The following is a 26,210-nucleotide window of genomic DNA, read 5'->3' on the forward strand; positions in this document are numbered from 1 at the left end:
CAGGAGTTTTCTCTTTAGAAGGTAGTAGATTGCCTGTCTTTGAAATTATTTCCACTGACAACATTTCAGAGTCTCGTATTTTAACGTAAAGGAGGTGATAGGGTAATACATTGACTTCGGCAATTACCAGTATAATATTTAATTTACTAGGAGTGGGAGGGCTGTGCTTGCTGATCTGTCTGATAACTGAAAGTTCTTCCCTCGCTGGCTGCCTGACAGCCTGTTGAGCTGTGATGTACTCATCCTGATTAATGGTATCACTGCCTCTGATCTACAGAGCCTGTACAATAGCCAAGAACTAAGTGTGGCTTCAGGGCATCTGGACCATCCCTCCTCTCATTAGCACACACACAACTGCCAGTCTCAAGTGTTCCAAAAACATGAACCCAGCATCTCCAAAATTGCCAAAGTGGATGAGGTGGCATGTGATTCAGAAATTAACATTTCTGAACTGACTTAAGACATAATTTCTCTCCCTTTTAGTTTCTAGCTATTTTAAATTTCATTTTTTCATCACACATTGTAAAAAATAAGACTTGTGATAGAATGAGAAAGCCAGTAGTGTGAAATCTTTGAGACAGCCATGAACGGACAGCTGCAGCACTTATGAATGTCTTTTGTTACTGTTTGACCTGGAATTTACTGATTTTCTGGAGTGTTTTCTTTGGCAAAATATCTCCATATTGAGGCTACTTTCTAAAATTGTCATCTGCTCTATGGGGAGAAGCTGAGCCAGCTGAGACTCTTCAGCCTGAAGCAGAGAAGGCTTACACAGTCTTGTCAATTGGTGTAAATGCCTGTAAGAGGAGAGGAAAATAAAGAAGTCTGCTTCAGATCCTCCCCCGTGGTGCCCAGTGAAAGGTAAAAGGCAGTGGACACAAACCAAAATGCAGGGAATCCCACTGTAATAAGTAAAAATTTCATTTTTACCATGACACGGTAACCACCACCAAGTACTGTCACAGATTGCCCAGAAAGGTTGTGAGGTCTCTACCCTTGAGGATATTCAGAACCCAAATGGATATGGCTCTGAACAACCTACTGAAGCCAATCCTATTTATGGCAGGGGTCTGGACTACAAAGTCTCCAGAAGTGCCTTCACACCTCAGCCACTTTGTGTGATTCTGCTGTAACAAGGCTAGCTGGCCCCAGAAAAATTACATAATGGTGCTAACAACTCCTGTATGCAAATTTGACCTTGAAGATGGGGCGAGGTAATACCACTAGGACAAAGTACATTCTCTTCCTGTGAAGAAAGGGGACTACATCACATGTGGTTTTGCCACAACTCATCTACAGTCCATACCAGTGTGGAGAGGTTATTGTTTTCCTTATCATTCCTGTGATTTTTTATGTTTTCCTTTAATTTTACAGACAGTAGAATTCCCATGCTATGAGTCTAAATGACCTTATGTATTTTTGTAGAAGTGGAAGTTCACTTCAACTGAGACTAAACTGTGAGGCAAACAGTGAGATAAATAAAAAATAACAGGATAGTTGAATATCTGCTGAATACTATGATGGCTATTGTACCCATACTATATGGGAGCCCTTGAAATGACTAATCAGCTTTCATTGCTCCCTCTTATCCCTGAAAAAAGTGTACAAGAGAGCTACCAAAAATGTTCCAGTTTATTCATTGCTACCTGAGAGCTAATACAAAAAAAAAAAAAAATCTATTAGCATTTTCTTCATGTTTTAGTTGTAATGCAGTTGCTGGGCTTTTTTAGCAGTTTCGTGCCATGCCGGGCCCTTCAGTGCATATACTGCAACTTCCCTGAAGACATCATGTCACCTCATGTGAATGCTGAGACATCTGCATTTCTCTTTGAAAGCCAGCACTAAGTGTCCCTGATGTCCTTTTCCAATTCATAGCTTCAGATTTAATTTCTGTAGTGGTGAGACTGCTTCTCAACTCTGTCTTAGAGCTAAAGATTGGTCAAAAATACAAGACCAAAAGAAGTTGATCAGAATTGCAGCCACGTGTGGTACTCTGTCAGAGTACAGTCCTGTGAGGTGTACCTGAGATGAACCATCCCATGCTAAAAGCACTCATCTCCATCACAGGTAAGGAGAAAATTACAGCACTGAAAACCAAAGCATATAAGAAAAACTAGTCTCATAAGAACAATGAATGTAAACTACAAAATCCCATCTGTCCTGTTACTGAATTTCGTAACACCAAAACGAAGAAATAATTTTCTCCTAGTGAAATATTCTTCACCTGCACAGACAGGTTCTCCTTGAATCCTAGTTTACTACAGTTTGCTTAAGAGGAGGAGGAGAACCGCTCCCATTTCTCAATTGCTGGACATGATATTTGGGAACATTTTCCCTCACCAGCCTCATACAATACAAACAGAATTAAGGATTTACTCCTACTGCTATCTGAGAGAGGATTTGAACTTGGCTAAGACCTCTACCAGCATCCTGGTGCAACACTCATTTATAAGCACAGTATTACGCTCTGTGGTTTACTTGTGGAAATAACAAAAGCTCATAGATCTACTGTGCTATATCAGCAATGTCTTTGACCAGGGATGAACTGAGTCCCCGTGTGAATGAGCACTTCACCCAGTCCAGCCATTTAAGTCAAGTGGCAAAGTAGGATTTTCTCCCTGGAGCAGATTCAGTGGGCGCAGTACATGCTGCAGTCCTAGATCAATGTTTCATATCTGGTCACCTCTCCCTCCTGTGCCACTGTGCTCCACTGGCACCACTTGCTTTCCTGGGACAGGGCCATTAGTGCCACCTTCACCAGCTGTAATCTCCCTCATTTTTTTGCACTTATTTTCTGTAACAAAACTAACTCCTAATGTCTCTGGAGAATGACTGTTTTGCAAAGGCTCCAAGTGCCCTACTGCAGAACTGAGTCATTTCTTCTGAAGGAATAATACAAAAACTTTCACAAAATAATTTCATAAGATGTTAGAGGACAAAGTCTCTGAGCTCTTCTTTTATAAAAATGTAAGGCCTCTCTTCGTTCAAAGGTGAAAAACCAAAGGAAGATCTGAAAACAAAAGGAAGAGTTGAGGGAGAGGAGTGATTTTTCTGACATCTCAGCTAAGACCAACAGGTTTGTTTCCACAGCTGAGAAAGTTTCCACATATGCATCTTTTCTACACTAGAAAATATACCTGAGTACAGTCAAATTTCAGCCCAGGACTTCAACTTTCTTCCTCAGCTCTGACAGCCTCTTGATCTGGCAAGACTTCTCTCAGAAAAGTTACTGTGTCCCAGAAAACAAATCACCTGTCAAGCTGAGGCTCACTCCAAGTCATTTTTTACTGGGACACAGAGCTCCTCACTTCCTGCAGTTCAGGAAGAGCACTGCAAACACTCAGCACCAGTGGGGCTGAATGCGTCAGACCTGACACCACCACTCTTCACCTCATCTGTGTTAACGAGCCAGAGTCTGCACTCCAGCAGCAAAGGTCATCCCTTGGAACGTGGGATCAGCTGGTAGGCTGCCACAGTTTCAGAGAGCAGTACTGCCACAGAGACATCTTTACTCAGGTCTTCAGGACTAGGTGAGATCCAGTAGAGCCCAGCAGAGTTTTGCTTTCACATGGTGAAGAGATGAGGTAACTGCAGGTCTGTTCAGCTGCGCTGCCTAAGGACATGGATGAAGTTTGCTTCCACTTCTGCTGCCTCAGGGCAAATCCCCTCTCTTGGTGCCTGGGCTTCAGGCATGCCAGACTGCCGGTCCCCTCACTGATCCTCTGTTTGTCCATGGAGCAGGGACAGCGGGGTGTCAGCTTCAGCTCTGGGGCTTAGGGGTTGCCATGAAACAAGTAAGCGCTAATGACAGTGAAAGTGGGCCAGGTTGGGAGCTTGGTGCAGCTGTGAGGCCACCCCATAGCTCACTTGATTAAGGAGGGCAGCTGGAAGGTGTAGACAGTCTGTGCCATCATGGTTTGCCTCTCCCATCACCCAGCTCCTTTTCCATCTTTTTGGGAAACAGTCCCTGGAAGGGGTGTCAGCAGCAAGAAAAGAAGCTAATATGTTGTGAGGTGCCTCAGGGAGGCAAAGATTTAGTTTCAGATAAGCATTGTTAAAGTGAGAGGCAGGGCTGTAAGCCACGTGTGCAAATTTTGACCCCCTGTGTTGGGGGATGGGCTGTGTGAGCCCTAGATGAAGTTATCTCACCCAGAGAGGAGTGGCCCAGGAGTTCTGATTGGGTTTGAGACTCTGGAGTTTCTCCCTTGTTGTGTTTTTAGTGGTCTCTAACCCTGAACTCCACCCTCAAAGGTGGAGACCCTCAAAAACCCCTGCCCTGCCTCTTTTCGGGGCTCTCTGTCTCTGGATATGACTTGTTCCCATGCTGAATAAATGGTTTCAGGAACAGAGGCCTGTCTCATTGTATTACATGCTGGTTCCCAGAAACTGTGGCTTCCCTGGACATGATCCTGCAGTTGCTGACTACAACACTAATACACCATTTTCCCTGCCATCTCATCCTGACCAAGTATTTCTCCCACATATGGGGAGCTCTGCAGAAGTAGTGACACCATGAACAGAGTTAGGAAACATGAGCTTTTGTAAAAGCACTAACTTCCAGCTGAAAAGGAGCAAATGGACACACCAATGACCCAAAAAGTCATATTACTGAAGGCTGCATACAGTCTTGGACTGAGGAGGGAAATTACTATTGCAAAACAGATGCCAGACTGTAATAGACTCAAACTTTAATGGAACTAATTCCTTTCTAATACCCCCACCACCTTCATAGCCAAACTGCATGGAGCACTGCAGCCTGGTGATGACACTCAGTGCTTGCAGGGCAGCAGGATGAGTGTAAGTGATCTTATCTGGGTGCCCTTCTCTCCAGTGCCCACAGTGAGATCAGGGAGTGCCAGAAATGTTTGAGTCTGACCATGATTACTAATAAGCATAAAGGTTAGTTAGAAGTACAGTGGAAAATAATTAGCTCAGGTCTAACAAGAACATTTGCATGGTAAGAAGACAAGACAGATACCAATTATACGTAGCATGAGGCAGATGTTGAAGAGGAACATCACTCAGTATAGAGGAGACTGCAAAAGGGGCAGGCTGACAGCAGGGATATGAAAGGGACCAACTGACCCATTCAGGAGGAGTCAACTGTTCTTTTCGCTTTGATTTTTTTCTTTGTGTGCCAAACTCTATCAGCATGTGCTGTCTACAGGCAAAGGTGGAACATCAGATTTCAGAATAAGCTTGGATTTCATCCCAGGCTTGTGAAACACACATACCATGGATCTTGAGGTGCATTTTTAAAAAAAAAACAACAGCCAAGATTAAGTTGGGTGCATGTGATAATGAGGAATATCAGTGGAAATATACAGAAGTGGTGTTCCCCTGAAGCCAGGATTTGGCAAGTGAATCAAAGAAAAATGTAGAAACTCTATGACTAAACAACCTGGTGTGACTGCACTTGCAACAAACAGAGAGAAAATGGAGCACTGCACATGCTGAAAAAGATGGGAATCCAGCATGCAGGCAGAAAAAGCAAGTCAGAAGTGGCTGCACTTGATTGAAAAGGTGGCTTGTTCCTGGATTTGATACAGGGAAACTGAAAAATCTAGGTAAGTCTGAAATATGTTATTACAAAAACTGTCAGTCTTCTACAGATATTTCACAGTCAGACAGCAACTGTATCAGATGCTTATGATCAGTTTTCCAGGGGAAAGATCATATTGCTGAGAAAAGGCTAGGTAAATATAATTTTATTATTCTCATTAGCACACAGCAGCATGTCTAGTTATTTCAGGTTTCTGATACTTCAAATGCATTCAAATGTTAAAATAAAAATGCTAAGCTAAAAGAACATCAATTGCAGTGCAAAATCAAGCACTTGAAAGCTACAATGTATCTTTTTTGAATTGTACTTTTTAAAATCAAAAAGTATCACACTATTTTTCCTTTGAGACTTCAACTTCTTTGAAAGCAGAGGTAGGTTGCTACTCAGTCAACAAAGAGCTATCTGATGTTTGTTTATCTTCCTTATTCAACATTATGCTGGTCTACAGCACTTCATTCTGTGACATCCTTAAGAAACAGGCTCAAATAGGCTCACAGAGTAGCTTTGGGATTGCTAGCAGAAAGAAAAGACTTATTTTTCTTCACCAGCAGGTCCCCAAGACTTATTTACTGGTAATTAACAAAAGAATCTGAAAACACTTCCCACTAGGAAGTTTCTAGGCCTTACCCAACATCTTAAAATCTCTACAATAGTAGAAGATTCAAAATGAGCACATCACCTCAATAGATAAGAGGGAGACAAAATGTGTTGGAGAAGATACTCTATGTTTTGTAGACAGGGAAACAGAGGCACAGAATATTTTGATGAATAAATTTGCCTAAACTTCTTATGCAACAAGTCCATGAAAAGAGCTAAAAACTGAGCCCACACACCTTGAGCTCTACTCCAGGTGTGTGTATTTTGGTGATAATAGGAATTTTCAAACTGTCTACATCTCACTAAGAGGGTGTTGTCAGAAATCTCCCTGTCATCAGGACAGAGGACAAGGTCACAACTGTACCACTATTTTCTGAGAATGCAGCATCATTCTACTTTGTGCAATCCCTTTGCATAAGCAGCTGAATCATGGTTCTTATCTTGTTCAATTTTCATTCTAGATGAAAGGTGATACTACGAGAAATTAAATCAACAGTTCAAAGGAATGGAGGTGAGGTCTTGCACATACATGCAATGTTTCATAGCTTTCAAAAGGAATAGATATTCATTTGGCCTTTTCTGCTATACTATAATATTGTTTCTATTCTCTACAACACAATATTACAGACAATGTGAATGGAACACTTCTCTTCACATGATTGGAAAATTGATAAAGGTGACATCCATGCTTTTGAAACACCAAAGGGAGTGAAATATGAAGAGATAGTGAGAAATTTTATCTGTAGGGTATTATGGCTTCAGCAAACTTCATCATGATCTCCAAAAAAGGAAAGAAAATGCAAAACAAGAGAAGGAAGAGCAGTATGGTAAAAGGATAGGTGAAACTGTGTTATTAGTGATGTGCCAAGTTCGTGAGACACACATAGGAGTAGCAGGAAAAAATTCTCATAGAAAAATCTCCGGGAAGGTGAACCACCAGGCAAGGGCTACCCAAATATCACACATTTTCAGAACACTTTGCATGTCAGCTGTAATGTACCATGTACCATAGTCCCCCAGAAAATTCTGTTAGACATCTTTCAGTGGGGAGCAAGAGGCAGATGATGTCATGATGGTCAGGACAACCAAAGAATTAAGAGGGTAAGTATTTCAGCTCTATATTCTATGCATTTGTCATGGACATGTTATATAAACATCTCTGTGTTAAAACTGGTGTTAAGGTATTTTCAAGCACCTGAAACAGCCAGCTTGCCAGATAAATGATGTGCAAAAAGCCCCCATAACCAAATAAACCTCTGAAATTGTAAATAGACATTCTGTGGCATAAATTGCTTTCAGCTGTGATTTCTTAGCAAGTATGACTTTTGTTTTTTGCATTTGTGCAGTATCTAGCACAAGCAGGGGCTGATACAGTAATTTGAGAATCATGTAACATCAATGAAAAAATTTGGTACTTACAAAAATCTGCCTGATGAGCATTTTTCAACTTTATGATTCTTACAGTAAGCAAGGAGTAAGGTGTCATTTCTTCCTGCCGAAAAAAAACCAAACAACAAAGGAGATGTATTTTAAAGTTTTGAATATGTGTATTTACTTCAATGCAACCAAACACTGAAAAGAACCAAGGTTCTGCTAAAGTTTTCTCTTCCAGTTGGCATCACAGTAAATAAACAATAGGCAGCAGAATGCACTTTCTCCACAAACTTCATTGACACCTAAAGCCTGTAGCTATCTGTGCACACAAAGAGAAGGTGTGGAAAGAGAGGATGAATAGGAAAGTTAAGATGGTGTAAATAAACTGAAAAAGTTCATTTAGCCGTAACATTAAATTGTACACATGACCATCAGCAGCCAATATGAAGACAAAATTCAGTGAATCCAGGTATCAGAGATGCTTCAAATTTGGTTGGCTATTGACCAAGAGCCTGTGTTGTTCAAGGTAGAATCAAGGCCTGCACAAAATATTCTTCTTTTAATGCAGTGCTTGGATAATTGGAGAGAAGGGGGGAAAAAAGACAGGTATGTTTATGTTTTCTTGCTTGTTTTTAAAAGAATAATTTTCCTGAGAGAGAGATGACTAAGGATGAGTGTTAGCACCTTAGGGAATGTCTAAACACTCCACAACACGTAGCTTTGGACAAACTCCTAGCTTGCTTTGTGGGAACAGAGGTTTTTCCTTACCAAGGATGGTTATCTGATTGATAGATATGGAATAGTTTTGACTATAATCCTTAACTTCAAAGACAACTATCCCCAATTCCTTGTTGAAGGTGCCAGGCCTGATCATCTAGGTCTGTAAAGGTTGTGACAATCGTGTGTTCTTGATGGATTTTACATCTTCAGAGAACATGTGTCCCCTAGCAGCAGCTGGAGCAAGCAGAGTATTAGTAAAAAAGGAGGAGAAAATAGACAATGCTTACTATGGCTGCAGCATAGGTGGTTATTGATTCCCCAACTGTGAGAACAGTTGGGGGAGAATTATCAAAACAGCTCAAGTTTATAGAAAGGAAAGAGTTCCATCATAGTTGTACTAAAGAGACTGAATGGAAAGGGTAAATCAGCACTAGAGATGGCTCCCTCTCTCACTGTTTAGGAATAGAACCAGAAGAAAAGGAATTTCAGAAATTTCAGACTGTATTGAGTAATAAGTTCTGGAGTTGATGTATGATTATAGCAGTAACAGTTTTGTTAGATAGAAGGAGTAACATAAAATGACTGCAGTGGATGTCTGAGGATAAGGCTCTGCACAGGAAAGTAAATGCAAACTTTGTCAGGTCCTGAAGTCTGACTGCTACTGCTACGTGAAGAGCTTTAATCTGCATACAAATGTGTTATTAGCAGATCCTGAATTTGGTATCTCCAACAAAAGGGGAAGGTATAAATAGTATATCTATAAATAATATGTATATAAAAAAGTCATCAGAGTTAGGCTATGAAATAATAAGGAATCTTTTAAGGACTTCTGAGCAAAGCATTAATGAAAAAACAAAATATCACAGCATTAAGATGAGGCAGATTTAGCAACAGGGAAGTGTTAGTTTGCAGTTCTAGTAGCAAGAAGCTGTGGAAGTTATAAAATGGCCAGACTTACTATGATGCCCCTTGAGTATTTGCAAAAAGATACTCAGAAAAATAATACTGAAGGCATGGTATACAGTGGGCCAAGAAATAGTCACAGTATATTGTGGATCACTGATATTCAGAAAAAGTTTGCGAAGTTCAGATAATGGCAGAAGACAAATGGATCACTAATTCTTAGTAAAGTCACAACATGAAAGATCATCAACAAGAAGGGGGGGCCAAAGAAAGAAGCTGTTATGAAAGCTAATGACCAAAAGTTAGAAAAGACAGTCTGAAGTGAAATAGAGGAGAGCTGGTTGAAGATGATGAAATAATTAGGAGATGTTATCATTTTCTGAGAAACTTCAAGTAAAATAACAGGGATAAACTCTCGAGTGAAATAAGAGAAAGCACATACAAAGATGCTGCTACTGTGACAAATGTTAAAGATTGATAAAAAGATCAAAGTATAAGAAATCAGTGAGACAAGACAGTACATCAGCTGGTGTGTGTGTAGAGCATTGAAGCATGGGGAATCCATCATGACAAAATTTAGCTTAACCTCTCAAATAATTTCCATCTCTGTAAGAATGAAAGACATGAAGGTCATGAAAGGAAATTGCACAAAAAATTGAATAATTTCCAGGCTATGAAGTTGTCCAATAAAATGTCAAAACTGATGTTTTTATAAAATGCTGGGTGATTGAAAGGCACGTTAAATAGAAGTCAGTGCCTAACATAACCATGAAACTTGCCCATGAGCTCAAGTTTATTATTGACCAGGAATTGTATCAGAATATCTTCAGTGAGCTGACTGGTTAAAATGCTCGCACTTTTTGCTGTGAGGTACAGAAGCAGCACGTCCAGATCAAGTGGGCTAAGAGTTAAAAAAATGCATTCTCCTCATCAGGCTACAAAGAATAGGATATATTGGCTTCTGGGTGGGTATATTCCAAAACTAAAAAAATAAATTAATCACTGTTGCTCGAAGTCACATGTAAGGCACAGGATATTTTACATGGCCGTGCTCTAAACAGGGGAGGTAAGATCCCAGCATTATCAGAACACAGGCTGAGCCAGCTCCACAAAATTGTGAATTGTTGTTACATTTTCCTAAAAATTTAGCAGTGGAGCATATTTGGCTTTTCACTATAGGTAGGCAGCAGCTAAATTCCATGCACAGCCACAGGCATAATTTTCTAAACCAAATCCAGTAATTATTCAGTTTATCACACAGCTATGCAAATTCCTCTCAAATTGAAACAAGTACTTAGGCAAATGTTTGAGCATTTGCATTAAGGAAAGCTTTTATACCTGTTTACTTCTTCTGGAATTCAAGGTCTGCTACAAGCATGTTATCCTTTCTAATAGCTCTCTACTAATGATTATCCTTCCGTTGAAGATAGCAAGCTATGACTTGCAAAAATTCAGGCAGTTACCAAAAGCTACCCAGGAAACCCAATACCTGTAAGAGGCAGAAATTGGCCAGTTTAGACAAGTCTGTGCCTTTAATGCCATTTTTCTGCTGAGATTTATTACAGAGGAGAGAAGACATATCCAAAGCCAGGAGGTAAATAAAGAGTGTCAGAGAATGTCTTTGTTGTTAAATACCTGTGGACAGCAAACAGAGCTTTCAGAAGTTCATTTGGTAGGGAGAAATTATGGCATGAATAATGAATTAAAGCTGTGGAAAGGGTCCCATACTCACAATATACAGGAGGTTACAGCCACATAATTTTTTTTGTACAACTTCACGTATGTTCTAAAACGTATGCTGTATCCTAACAATCTTTATGTAAATGTAACTATATTAGTGGTAAAGAGGTTGCTTTTAGCCATGGATATTCTAAACCAAAACAGAACTTCAGTATGAATACATTAAATCATTACAAAACTGCTAAGTAAGGTCATTCTTTTCCCCAACAGCTGCTTTTCCTGCTTTAGTACATTCTGTTGCTGAGCTTTAGCATACACACACACACAGCAAATTAGGAAAAACCAAAATGCCATGTCAGTTTTGGTTATGTTACTTTGCCCTTTACAGCAAGTTTCACACACCACTGGTAGTTTGTACCTTTTGTACACTAATATCCATCTGTAGGAGCTACCAGCAGGCTGTTAACAAGAGATCAGTTTGATCAATCAGTTTGATAAGATTGAGACATACATAGGCAAAACAACGTTTGGAGTTCTCTGTACATTTGGTAGTCTGCTTATACAAACAAAATGTATGAGCTATAGACACTTGAATCACACATCATTTAAGATGTCATAAAAAGGAAGTTTTCTTTATGTTTGGAGCCCCCAGGTTTTACTTTGAGGGAGCTTGGCACAATTCCAGCTGCAAAAGCTATCACTGATAGAGCTGCTACGTGTTTGATGCAGCTATATCTCTGCCAGAGGCCCTGCAAATGTTGCCAGAGTTGTTTTTTCATTGTGAGGAAGTGCACAGGGATCAAAATGGGCATTTGTTCTGAAAACTGGCATTAACAACCAAACCCCAAAGGTTTACCAACAACCATGCCCTGACTTTCTGATTCTGCCAACATTCTCCATTCGTTCTGGGCTACAGCTCCATTAAGTCAATAGAAAGCATTAGAAGAATGCCAAAGTCAGTCTCATTTTAACAGCAAATCGAGAACATTCTCACTAAGGTATTTCTCTAAGGAATAAACCCATGAAAATAACACATTCTATGTTGTTAATACTATACAGATATTGCAGCTAAAGAAAATTTTCTTTAAATATTCCTACTTCTACATAACCATGTGAATATTTAATAACCAAATCAGGGTGGGGGAGGAGGAAGGAAGATCCTACCCTTTTCAAAAAGGTATTGGCTTAGTCCCCCTATTTTCAGTTTGTTGAAATATGGTACCTTAGCATCATCACTTGGGGCTACATAGTGCATCATCCATTTTCTTTCTTCATTTTCCAAGGGGCTTGATTTTCTGCTTGAATTCTGCTGAGGGAAGAAGAACAGGGGATGAAAAAGAGAGTAAAGATCAATTTTTTTACTTATTTCAATTCCCCACTGTAGCATTCCAGTGTAGAAAAGGCAATTTTCACCTCTGCATTATGGTAAATAACACGAATGTACCAGTTCTGTGCTATGTGGAAAGATTCTGACTCCAGGTCAGAGCACAGCTGCAAATATCCAAGAAAGGACAATCTTGTTTTCCTGGAAATCTGTGTCCTATAGATAACAGGGGACTTGGCCTATTGTAGTTCAGAGGCAAATCTCAATCAAAACCCTGAGTCTCCTGCCAGGGTTGTTCTGTTTTCCACTTACCTGAGGTAAGGCAGAAGTTGATGCCATCGAGATCGCTGCTACATTAAAAGAAGCTGCTGTCAATGGCACCTTAGTACTAGGCTCCACAGGTGCCAGTGCCTCCTGACACAAATTTACAATCTTGAAGAAGTCTCAGAAGTTGCTGAACAGGTGTTTTATTGCACTGAGTCAGGGCTCCACCCCTCCATGATTTCTGGAACAGGGAAATTTCCCACCCACATTATTTGTCTGAAGAGCAGCTGGTGTAAGGTGTGAGTGTTCATATCTGCAGGTCTTCTGGCTGAGCAGAGACTGCTGAGGGACCAAATCATTCCCACCTGGGGCTCAAGGAAATGCAGCAGCAGCTGTAACCTGACTGATGATATGATAGAGATCATCTATGAGAGGTAGCATTACAGTGATATTCTAAAAGTGAGCGTAGCAATAGCCCAATAAGCACATCAATATATTTTCTCTATGCAAACACCTGAATCCCTACATGATTACATCCATAACAAAAAATAAATTTAAAAATAACTATGGAGATGATCATTAGAATGAAGACATTTACACATGAATAATTAGATAATTAGAATGATCTAGAAAAACATTTTTCCCTGAAAAGTGCTGTTGCATCATGATTTCTGTATACACACTCATTCTCTTATAGTGTTCTATCTCAAAAGAAATTAAAGAAGGTATGATGAGCAACACTCCTCTGCTCCCTAAACCACACTGTATGAATTTTCTGTTTGAAATGTTCTTCTTATTTCTGGGCTTCACATTTAATACAGCATGCAGCTTAACAAATTTAAATGAGATTGAAACATTTCACCTTGAAAAATCATTAACTGTTTCTACAAACTACAATATCAATTTTTGATACAAAAAAGGTTCAGATTTCTTAGCAACTGTATTGAAAACATCATCTGGCTGGAGACTATTAGCAGATCACTGGAATTTAATGGACTGATCCAACATTTTTTTGTTGGATTTTTCTTAATTTAATGAGAATCTGCATGTGTTCAGCACACCTCTAGGAAGCTCAGTGATTAAATTTTCTAAGACATTATGCAAGCATTATTAGGCACACATACGTTTGCATTGAAAGTCCTCCTGAATGATTAAAATTAGTCCTTATGAAAGAACTTGAGATTAATAGGATGACAAAGCATCCTGCTTCCTCTTAGAGATGCGCATACATGTGAAATCACTCCCACTCTGACTGTGGCTCTGAGTTTTGTACTAGGACCTTGACTAACAGAAACTAGACACAAACCCAATGACTTCTAGAAGTCTCATTACATACTTTTCTTATGTGAACAGTGGAATCAATATGAAAAGTTCTTACAGGAAGAACAAGTAAAGACTATCTGATCATCTTACACAGAGTATTCCATCCTTCCAAAAGTTTGATTTCTTAGGTTTAATTTTATATCCATATTATCTTTTTTTATTGTTTGTTTTTTTTTTAAATAAGCACCTTTATTTTATCATGAAATGCAAGTGCAAAGTTTGCTTCTAGCTTTCTTTCTCACCATTGTATTGAAACTTTCTGGAACTGCTTAACTGAAGCCAGAATTAGATAATCTATAGCAATAGGTTAAGGAGAGCCACAAGTCTCTCCCATTTCTTGCCTGATGCTTTACTTAATGTGAGCATCAGCATTTCTGTAAAACAAAATTTTAGAATTTTTTTTTTTTTCTGTGAGAATGGTGGCTAGAAACAGTTTAGACAAAAGTAACTGTATACACAAAAGCACAGACATTTTCTTTGTCTTCTGCTACAACCTACCTGTGTCCCTGGCTGAAGTGCCTGGAAGAGTTTCAGTACCACAATAGAGGCACGAGAACATTTGTTACAATTTCTCTGTAATTGCGCCACACAAGGGTTGTCAGATCGAGGTCTTGTTTCTGAAATGTATGGAAGTTAATGGGTGTGAGGTTTTTGCATGAGATCCTGTTTTCATTTACATTGTCATATCACACCTTTGCGTTTAAGACAAAGGAAAATGAGGTGGGGGAAGAAGCCTTCAGAATCTCTTAGGAAGCTGACTAAGAGTTGCTTGTTGCCTAACAGCTAACTTTTCTTTCCTGACTCAAGCCTTGCCTATATGAAATTATTCTTCTTTAAGCTCAAGTCAGACGTAGCCAAAGGTACCTTTGATTCATAGCTGGCACTGGTATTGAATTTCCTAAATTAGTTAAAAGTTCAAAATTGCTTTTTGCTATGAGGCACTATTCCTTTTGAGGCAAACACATCCTTTACACAAGGTGTGCACTTAGGATACACTTGACCATTAAGTCATCTGAAAGTTAAACTGATAGTAGAAGCTGGTCGTGTTTTCTCTGTATTGAGTGGACAAAAAAAAAAAAAAAAAAGCTTGGGAACTGCAAGTAGTGACTGAACACCTCTGCACTGGATCCTTCTGGAGAAGCCTAAATGCCCAGTCCACACCTGACACCTAACTTCTGAATGTCTGAAGGTGGCTGAGATGAATCCCACCGTGGGCAATCAGCATGCCCTTTTTAGTCACTTGTTTCCAAAGTTACTGATGCTGAAGGAGCCTGACATTGAGGAAACTGGTTTTGTTGTTAGCACGTGATTCACTCTGTTGCAATGTGAAGCTGCAAAACACCCCTGGGCAAAAGTTCTATTAGCATATAAATGAAAAATATTCTCTGGTATCCATTCAAATAAAAAAGAAGAGGTTTTGTGATTACCAAGGTGGCAGAGAATGCAAAATTCAGTGTGGCTAGTTCCAGTACAAATTTCCAGCCATTTTCAGGATCACCAAAGGTCCCTGTGGTGGTGAAACAGAGAGCCTGACTTGGGACACCTGCCCACAAAGCACAGGCTGTGCAGTGGTAGCTCATGTCCAGCTGCACTAAGGGAGTAATATCAAGTTGGGTTTTCTGTGAAACCCCAGGCTGCAATCTGCAGAAGTTCAGCTTGCCTTTATAGGCAAGCATCTGAGACAAATTTGGGACAAATGGGAAATGTCAGAAGGAAAGACTGACAGAAGAGGGCTGGAACTCCCTGAGGAAATGCACTCCTGACTTGTGGGGCAGAGCCCCAGTGGTCAAATGATACTTTTAGTGCAGCTCTAGGAATAGAGAAACTTTGCTGGGCCATCCCAAGATACCACACTTTTGGGAATTTTGGGATCTGCCTGCCAGCTGATAAGCTAGTGGTGAGACACATTTCACTCAAAGTTGCTGTGCCTTGAAATGATTTTCATTTAAGTTTTTTTTTCTGCAATGATTTTTTCCCCCCTGACTAGTCTGGTGTCTAAGACTACAATAAATAGATTCTAAAACAGCAACACATAACACATTCTACAACTACAACTGAGTTAGGAATTAAACATTAATGCTCAAAGACATGGGTTGGATCAGATTTAATTATTAAAGGATTTATTAAAGTGACTGCTAAGGACAAATAAAAGATCAGATAGATTTTGTGTTTTCTTTCCACTTTTGTTAATCATTCTTCATGATTGCTCTCTTCAGCCTCTTTCCCATCCTTTACAGCTTCTCTGCAGCCTACAGACTTATATCTCATCCCTATACCATGGGCTTTTGATATCAGGTGCTTCAGCACATATTCTTCTCAGATTTTTTGGACCACCTTTCTGTACATAGGAGAAACAGAGATTCACTGAAAGCCCTTCTGGTTTTTCACTTCTTAATGTAATTTTATTATTATCTTTACTAGAAACAGCCATGCTATCTATTCAGGGTTACAGGTAAATATAGACAATGTGCATCAGTGTGATGCTTCAGGCATTGAAAGTATTATTACATTGTGGCCCATCTGAAGAAGAAGATAGATATTTTTGATAGAAGCATAAATATTCAAGTCCAAGTCAGAAATCAAGAGATCATAACAATCCCCATGAGAGCAATGCTGAATATCACTCACAGGAATCAGACTTTAACATGGCAATGACTGTGAAACAGTGCTTGATCCACACAGTTGCTTCTGGTGACCTGTGTGGTCTTTATTGGAATAAGATAAATATATATCTCATAATGAGAAAGGTATACATAAACATATTTACCTGTAATTCAAACATAGATTAATAGAATCTTTTAGGTTGGAAAAGGTCTCTAAGACCATTGAGACCAACTGTTAACCTAACACTGCCAAGTCTACCACTAATCCATGAAGGCATTAGGATAGAAAAATGAAATGGCTTGAGAAAATTTGGACCATAAGGTAAAATCAGCAGAAAAGGAATGTTTCTAACCACTAGAAAAAGTATTAAATTGCTTTTAAGAGGTCTCTGTATGCTCCTCCCTCTGACAAATAGGGAGTATAGATATTTTTTGTTACATATATGCTAATTTTACTCAGACTCAGAAAAAATGTGTATTTGAAAGTATTTCAGAAACTCTCCAAGAAGGACTTAATGTCCTGGACAAATACTTGTAGTACCTCATATTGCAGGGTTATTTGGTCTGTTTATTCTTTCACAGAACATAGTCTCTTCTGATTTGACTCACAGAAGACCTGTGCATATGCATAAATGCAATACCTCTTTATTATGGAGCTCATATATAAATTTCTTAAATAAGTCTTTCTTTGTAAGGTATGCACCGCCTTGAGTATTCTAGCTCTTGCCAGCACCACTATAGTATCCCCTTAAACACTAAAAGGTACTGGGACTGCAAAAGCAACTTATCCAGAAATAACTGGCCTCTAAACCTTTTCAGCTGTAGCAGGTTAGTGGTATCTTGCTACCATAATAAAATCTCCGGCAAGTGCTGGAGAGGTATGCCTTCAAGTTTACTATCCTTGTCTGTGACATCATAGGCTATCACCAGCTTTAAATTTCCAGTATTCATTGCAGTTAGCTCCAAGGGATACAGTGCATTATAAAAAATTAGTTGATGCATAAATCTGTTGGTTACCAGTGTGCATTTCCTGACTACAGAGAGAAGAATTCCATTTCCCACAGGAATTGTTATTTGAGAGACCTAGGCAAGATCAAGGGGACCCCAATGCAGGTGACAGGTTCATCCCTGATTCTGGAAGTTCCTTCAAGCCTTCCCCATTGTTAAGCAGGGTCTCTTTTACTTCCTCAGTGTAAAAGTGGCCACAGCACCTTTCTGAGTGCATTGCCTTTCCAGCCGAGAGATGTGTAGCCAGTGTGTTTCAGCACATATTAGGAGACTGCTTTTTTCAACATGACAATGCCTCAGGATTTGGTATAATGAAATTCCTAATTTTTCTCTCATTTCCTATGTTACAAAAGATAATAGAACAGTGCATTATGAGACCACAGCCCCCATCTGATGCAGATGTCTCCAGTATGAGAGTCCTGGTGAGAAAACACAAGCTATGTGAAGAGGACATCCTTAGGGAAGGCATACCCAGATGAGGAAAGGCTGCCAGCCACTGTGGGCATTTCCCATCCTATTTGCCAGCTGAGAGGAAAAGGAAGCACAGGGTTAGGTGATGTACTCACTCCATCTCATCTTGCAGTGCTGAAATTCCTTGTGCCTCTTCCTTGTATGGGAAAGGCCTGGCTGTTGCAGAAGCTCTTGCATCCAGTATCTCCCTTGTGTGCTAAAGCCCTGCTCATTCATTGTGCAATCACAACTGGCGCGCATGGCAGCCAATCTTGCCCCATATGCAGCATGTTGTCACTGGGAAGACGGAGTGATAGCCTTTCCAGGGCACCTGGTAGGTCATGTAAGCAGTGCTTAACAAACCCAGGCTCTGTTGGGAGTCAAATCTGCCCTTTGTTCCATCTGAGCTATCACACGTGCCTCGTGCCAGCTGCCCCTGGGATGGGGTCTCAGTGTCAATACATGACTCCACATGGGTATTAACCAAACAATGCCATTTCTCAGGGACTCCAAAAGGCTTCACAGTTGTCTGTGGGGCTAAACATGGGACAATCTGGGACTGCTAAGCAAAAGAGTCTTACCATCATTCCACATGCTCCAGCTGAATAAAATAGAAACCCATGCAGGAATCTAGCGTGGCCACTTGCTCACAAAAGGGCCGATCACAAAGATTAAACTATGTCAACAGCCCTGTATGGAAAGACTTTAAAGAAACCATTGCAAAACATCTTAAGGAAGTGTTTCAGAAATGCGTAAGGAAAGAAACATTCTCCAGGAGATCGAGATAGGCAACTATGTAAGTACATCCTATTACGTGCCAAATTAAATCACCATTGCAACATTATACTGTGCTAGAACTCACAGACATCAAAGTCAAGCATGACTCCTAGGTCAGGTCAAGAAAACACAGATTAAAGAAGAACAAATTCTTAACTGGCAAACATTGCTGAATGTCCATTATAATAAATGAAAGGGAGCCACATGTTACTAAAGCATGTGGAAACCTGTCTAAACAGCTCTTGCATAAACTCTCACATGGGTTTGATATTTTGACCCTATGTGATGTAACAACTAAAACCTACTCAGTTAGATCACATCACACAGATATGACATTAAAGGAAAATTAATTATTAGCTGCATTTCTACAAGTCCAAGACAATAATAAGCTCATATGTGCAAATAAAAAGGAAATGTTTATGAAGAGAAAGAAAAATGCTACCACGGCTTTGGACTTTAACTTGCATAAAAAGAAAAATAATTATTAATTATGCAGCTAAATCAGAAATGATAATAAAACGCTTGTATTCTATGTTCAAAAAGAAGACATGTTATATGTTTCACCAATGAATAATGAAAATGACCACATAGTCATGTCATATTACATAGTCATATTACATGTAATAAGACAGAACAGAGATCATTCTTACCAATTAGTTTGTAAAATATGGTCTAGCATTCTTGACTATGCTTCAGCTATTTTAATTCTTGGTATACTGCAGAACTACGGAAAGAATGTGAATATTGTGCCAGTTTTAAAAAGCAGCAAGGGGGATGTGCCAGTTGTTTACCCTGGCTGCCATTGCCATAATGAACACAATGAATGACTAATTAAAAATCAATTATCACATATTACCATTCTGGATTCTCTTGCTATTCCTCAAAATGTAGGATGGTAGTCATGCATGCCAAATGCTCCATCATCCCTGAAGTAGTTGATAGAAATACCTGTGTTAAATTAAGAGTTGGTTTCAAGTTGCATAAATTCTTTACATTTATGCTTCATACATTTTGTACAGCATTTGTTAATGTATGCATGTTTATATTATATATAGCTTTCAGCATACAAAGCAATTATACATTGAAAACTGCTCTCCACCACATAAGGGAGTGTTTTGCCAAAAAAAGATTGTTGATGTGTAATTAGTTGTCCTTAGGACAGTCATTAGCTAGCACAATTTATTGTCTGGACAGCAGATGGTTCCACCCAATTCCATATATATGTGTGCGTGTGCACATGTGTGTGTATAGAAACACCAGGGGAGATTTGGAGTAAAAAATTTATGTCTGAAACACTTTGCATGAAGTCAGAAGTAAGAGACCTACCTCCCTTGCATGTGAACTGAATGCCTAGCCATATGGTTCAGTAAAGAGCTTAAGAACCATGTATCTGGGGTAAAAAAGAATAGGGAAAAAGGATAGGAAAGCTGCTGGAAGCTGATATTAATAAAGAGATATAACTGTATCCTTCTTTTTCTTTTTTTTTTCCTTTTTATTATTTTTATTTTCCTTTCTTTATTAAACTTTGCAAAAGTCTTGCTTATATTTGGACTCTGCACAGAAATTCATCTTTAACTTCCTCATATTAGGTATGTTATAGAGGTGATGCCACTGTAAGACCAAAATATGTGCTGTCCTATGCATGCATTGATCTTGCAAGGCAGGTTACTGAAGTTGTCTTTAAGTGACCAGAGTTCAATAAGGCTGCAAAGGATGTCAAAGCAATTACAAGATGTCCTCCCAGAAATGTGCATGGTATAACAAAATCAGAGGTTCCCCATAAGGTAATGGGCAGTTTTGGTAAGCCCTGAGCTGTCTCTGGAAGCCAGTCAGTGGGAGTGTTTTTCAATATGAAGAAACAGATTTTGTTCTACCCTGAAATATCATATTTTTTTAGTCTATTGTGCAAAGATAGTAAGATTTTTTAATGCAAAGTCTGAAAAGAAGGTATATATTAGGAAGCTAGAGAATATTTTTTCTACCTGATTTCAGAAGTAGTACTCAGTGCTAAGTATCACTGAAAAGTTTTCTTTGAGGAATTTTTAAGAGTTTACCAGTCTCAAACTCTATTGAACATTTTCATGAATGCTTTGGAAACAAACAAGGCACCCTGACTGGTCAGATTTGCAGAACAAAGATTGATGGAGTAATACTGAGGACAGGGCAATCATAAAGAATGATCTGGCCTGCTTAACCCTGGTAAAATCCAATTCACTGGAGTGTGAGTTATGATTAAAGGACTGCCAAACGTTACAATTTACTGCCCCTTACAAAAGGGAAGACCGGAGTGTCGAAAAAACTAACTGGCCAGCTTATGGAAGACAAACAACTTGTCAGAAGCCTTTAAGGCAAATGAGGACAACTGCATTCTATACATAGAAACAGGGAACTCATTTATATGTAAGAATATAAGAATAATAAAGCAATGTTAATCTCAGTGTGTAGCAGTTGTGGGAAGGGTACTGGAGTCTGCATTTGGTAAAGGGACAATGAAGAACTGGAGGGAATGCAAGGGCAGAGATACATTGGGATACATCACATAAGGAGGGGTTTATAATCAGAATTTGAAGGGTTGCATCTACTGGTTTGATAAAAAGAAGATTGTGATGTAAACTAGGTATATTTTATAAAATTGATCCAAATTAAAAAAACAGTGGTTATGGAATGGCTTTTAAGGTATTAGGAAAAGATGTCATGTGTTAATATCTGGCCAAAATAAACGAGGCTGGAAACAAGGTGCATACCCATTGCTGGAAGATGGTCACTGACCACAACATAGCTCCAAGAAATGTGGTGACTTTGCCATTCCTGGTATCAATAATAGAAGAGGGATCATTTGTCTTCAAAATAGACTTTGGTCAGCCACAGATGATCAAGACTAACATTTCAGTAGCTCCACAGCAGGTAACAGTCTGACATCTAGCAAGTCTAGCAAGATGATGTGATGGTACTTCTGGCTTTTAGAAGCCATGGAAAGGAACCAGATGAATAATCTAGTACAGTATAAAGCTCATTTGCTATTTTACTTTTTCCACAGCCTAATAGCAATTCACCAGAGTTAAACAATTTAATAGCTCTTCAATTAAACAGTACAGAAAACTGTCATTCAGTGTTCTGCTAAAGGCTTATTATGTACTTGCAAACAAGGATTGCAAAGGCAAAGGATGCAATCAAGCTAAAAATCCCTCCAGGCTTAGCTTTAACATCCAACAACTTTGCAAGCCTTCTTTCACCTCTCCTAGCACCTTCCAGACTATTTATTGCTCTCCCTGCTGCACTATCTCTTTAGATTTCACATGCAAAAGGTGTAAAAAGCCTCCTTCAAACTTGTTGAATCTTGAGTAAGGCCTGTCAGAAAATGTCTAAAATGAGACATTTTTTTATATGACCACAGTGGATTCAAAAGCCTATCCATTTGCTGGGCATCCTACAAGAAAAGGCAAGCACAGAGCCACATACAATATATTCAGTTCCCCACTGGCTTGTGAATGGCTAGAGCTGAAAGCATTAGTCATACTCTGTACAGAAATTACATCTGCCCTGCTTGTATCTGTAAGAACCATCACTTGAGATGAGTCAGTCCAGTCTCACTACAACAACACCAATTCTCAGACTTTAATTCTGGAAGGATAGGTGCAAAGTAATGAATTGCTAAGAGACAGAACCCATTCATAATCTACAGAAAATATCTTCCAAGAACCTATCCTGGACAAACCACACTATTAAAGCTACAACTTTTCAGCAGTACAGAAATAAAAGCATGACTATATTTAGAGAGGTCATTTGAAGAAACAAGGCAGGCATTTCATAGGCACCCCTCCCTGTCATTGTCACTTCTCTGTATTCTGAAACTGAGAGCTGCACAGAGCACTATTGTCCTTTGCTGACCTGTCATTACAGAAACACTGTGTCCTGCTCCCTCTGCCAGACTGATGATGCTGTTTAAAGCTTCAGAGTGACATGACTCAGCCAAGCACACTGACTATCTTTATCTACTTGTTTGGAAAGCAGAGATCAAATCCTCCACATTAGCCTTGAAATGCAGCTGGCAGCCACAGAAGCCACCCCAGCAGCAGCCCACCCTGTTACCAACACTGCCGTGTAAACCCAATGCAGGAAGACACAAGATACTCCAGAGACAAGTATAAACTGGGAGAGGATTGGCTGAAGAGCAGCCCTGCAGAGCAGTGACTTGGGGGTGCTGATCAGCAGCAGGCTCAATATGGGCCAGCAGTGTGAACCGGCGTCCTGAGATGCATCAAGAACAGCATTTCATATTCTAGCCTGTATCTTGTGCATTCCAAAGAATTTTAAATGTTACCACAGTGTTGCCTTAGCAAGGCAACAGGCTCCCGGTTCAGTAGCAGCACGGTGGCCAAGCTCAGGCCACTCAGTCCATTTGCACACAAACATCAATGTGATGGATGGCAGAAATGGCGTTTATTGCTGCAGAATTTGACACTTTATAACCTAGGTTCACAGTGTTACTCCCATCTGCTTTCATCACAGCTAGGTGCTATTGGCTAATTATGGGGCAATTACCATACACTGTGGAGGAGAGGGGTGACTATCTTTCTGTTACATTCCGATATCTTCCGACCGCTGGGCCCTAGCTTCCACATTTCCCCCCTCTTTATGATTAACTAAATTTGCTAGAATATAAGGTGTATTAGTCTTGAAAGTTCTAACGTTATTTTATGTACATCTATCTCTAAACATTTAATCTAACTTATCTATATTATGAAAAGTTTTAAAAGTAGATATCATAAACTTGAGTAAAATATAAGGTATACTATGCTTAACTAAAATGTTAAAACTTATCAAATAGACACTGCAGTTTCTCATTAGTAAACATAAGGCACATGCGGTGACCAAGTGTATTCTTAGAGCATCTGCTGTCTTTCTACAAATAGGATGTTGACCCTTTCTAGTCGGCTCTTAACAAAAGACACAAGCCGATTTAAAACACACAGTTTTTCAATTATCTGCAAGTCTTTATCAATTGTCATTTGTAGCTGAGACAGTCTCTGTTGTTGTGTCACGATGGCACAGACACCTGTGGCAGCACCAGTTGCTCCCAGGCTAAGCAGCATCGCTATGGTTACACTTGTCACCAGTTCTCTTTTCTGAAGTCGGTGGGTCTCTCCGCCTGCAGGTTCAACTCCTCATCCAGGTGGTACAGGACCCTGGGAACAATCACAACTTGCACACAAAAATTATTAGAAACACTGAAGTTATAAAATGATAGGCATGGGGTAATCATTGTCTGTGCTTATCAGCTGTTGCAGGATGGAGCTTTGCAGTTTAGGATTTATTGGTGAGTGAACTCTCTGTCTCCCCTCTGTCACCTGGACTGGGAATGCTAGCACAGCTGAAGGGACCCAGCTGGCACATGCAGCTTTTATCTGTCCCCAGTCTGTGAGAGCAGTATCCTCTCTCAGTTATTTTTTAATGTGGAGGGGGGTATTCTTGTTTATCTTTGTTGCTTCCTCCTCTAAGGACTCGGTGTCCGACCGTTCGTCTTCGCTAGTATCTCAGTCGGAGTCAGAACTCGACTCGCTAGCCATTTCTGGTTTCCTGTGCCTTTTTGTTGGGCTCTGGCCCGGCCTACACCCCCTGTGGGCAGGATGTTCCCACCCTCCTGGTTCTCCCCACCTTTCACTCCACCCTTCACTCCACCTTTCACTCTGCCCTTCACTCCGCCCTCTGTTCCACCCTCCTCTCCTCTCTGCCTCTCTTACATTCTTTTCCCTCTCTCCTTGAACACCTCCCCCACATCTTATCTCTTTCACTTCAGTTTCTCTTTCTTCCTCACATACCTTATCTTTCCCATCCTCCCAACTATGTTCATCCATCAATGCCAATGTTTGTTCCCTGTTCTCACTAAGGACATTTCCCCCTCGCTCTTTGTCTTTTTGCTCAGCACCATCTTGGGGTACATAGGGTGGTGGTTCCCCCCGGGCTTTTCCCACGGCACCCCTAGCTTCTTCTGTTAACTTTCTCCAGAAAACTTCTGCTCTCTGTTGTCCCTCTGAGAGCAGATAAGGATTCAGGGATTGAGGGGATGTATCGCCCTCTTGGGCCCCTTTTGGCTCAGCCAAGCCGCTCTCGTCTAGGGGCTGTAATGTCTGGGTGGCCACTCTGACCCCAAATTTCGGGGTGGCCAACAGACAGCTTTTTGCTGCCCTCCAGGTCTCTTTGGCAAGGGTTTTAGAACATCTGTCCCACACCTTAGGGTGGATAATCTTTACTAGCTGATTTATGACCCCAATATACAAAAGCCTTGCAATAGCAAGAGTAAAAGAATTAGATTTACAATCTCTACTACATTGTTTATGTAATTGCAATCCAACCTTTATCAGCGCTTCCATCTTCCTTCTGGTCCCAGGAACGTCTCTCACACCAGGACTGGTCCTGACCTCTACTCCCGTTTCCCAGGCAATCCTCACTCTCTGGATTTGGATCCCGCTTTTCGAATTTGAATCCTGGGTTCCAGCACCAAATTGTTGCTTAGCAAGGCAGACACCCTGGTTCAGGAGCAGCACGGTGGCCAAGCTCAGGCCACTCAGTCCATTTGCACACAAGCATCAATGTGATGGATGGCAGAAATGGCGTTTATTGCTGCAGAATTTGACACTTTATAACCTAGGTCCACAGTGTTACTCCCATCTGCTCTCATCACAGCTAGATGCTATTGGCTAATTACGGGACAATTACCATACACTGTGGAGGAGAGGGGTGACTATCTTTCTGTTACATCCCGATATCTTCTGACCGCTGGGCCCTAGCTTCCACACCACAGGTGGTTTCAGTAGGCTACAAATTGTAGATAGTCTACTGTTATGTACACTGAGAAACTCAAGTTAACCTTTCAACCTAACCCTCTAAAAGCACTACAGCAAAAAATTCCCAAATCCCGAAAGTCCACAAACCCATAAAAAAATCCAACCAACCAAAAAAAACCAACTCAAAACCTGGAAAACCAACAAGTCATTTACACTGCAGATTGCAATGAGGTCTCCTCTCAGTCTCCTCCAGGCTGAACAGACCAAGTGACCCCAGCCACTCCTCATACAGCTTTTCATGGCCTTCAACGCCCTTGTCTGGAGACTCTCTCACATCTTAATATATATCTTGTCACATTGCAGCATCCAAAACCACACATAGGACTTGAGATGAGGCTCCCCCAGTGCAGAGCAGAGCAGGACAATCCCCTCCCTTGCCCAGCCGGCCATGCTGTGCCTGATGCCCCCCAGGACAAGCTTGGCCTTCATGGCTGCCAGGGCACTGCTGACTCGTTCAACTTGCCACAGACCCCCAGGTCCCTTTCCACAGTGCTATTCTCCATACAGAATGTGCTTTTCTCTAAGCATGCAGTGTGCCATGATCCCAGTCACCAACCTGTCCCAAAGGTTGCTGCTTGTCTCAGAACCACCTTGCAAATACAAAACACAAGCCAAGTTAGTAAAATATGCTTTTAATGTGGTCTGGCCTGAAGATGTCAGGCTTAAACACTTAAAGCTCTTTCTCAGGGCAACAAGCACCATATTTATTACCATTTTAGCACCTTCTTTGTGGCTGCCCATCTTCTGTATCATACGACAATTCATACTCTGTTGTTGTA

General features: G+C 40.3%; 1 protein-coding gene across 1 annotated transcript in view; it reads right to left on the reverse strand.

The window, feature by feature from the left end:
• Positions 1-12,500, reverse strand: part of LOC131584183 (cytosolic phospholipase A2 epsilon-like) — a 31,600-nt gene extending 19,100 nt beyond the window's left edge. The window contains exons 1-3 of the mRNA XM_058849082.1: positions 12,474-12,500; positions 12,060-12,146; positions 7,580-7,652 (exon numbers count right to left, since the gene is read on the reverse strand). Coding sequence (XP_058705065.1) covers positions 7,580-7,652; positions 12,060-12,146; positions 12,474-12,500 — 187 coding nt within the window. The remainder of the gene's footprint in view (positions 1-7,579; positions 7,653-12,059; positions 12,147-12,473) is intronic.
• Positions 12,501-26,210: the final 13,710 nt, after the last annotated feature.

Source organism: Poecile atricapillus, chromosome 1, assembly GCF_030490865.1.
Source record: "Poecile atricapillus isolate bPoeAtr1 chromosome 1, bPoeAtr1.hap1, whole genome shotgun sequence".
Classification (NCBI taxonomy): domain Eukaryota; kingdom Metazoa; phylum Chordata; class Aves; order Passeriformes; family Paridae; genus Poecile; species Poecile atricapillus.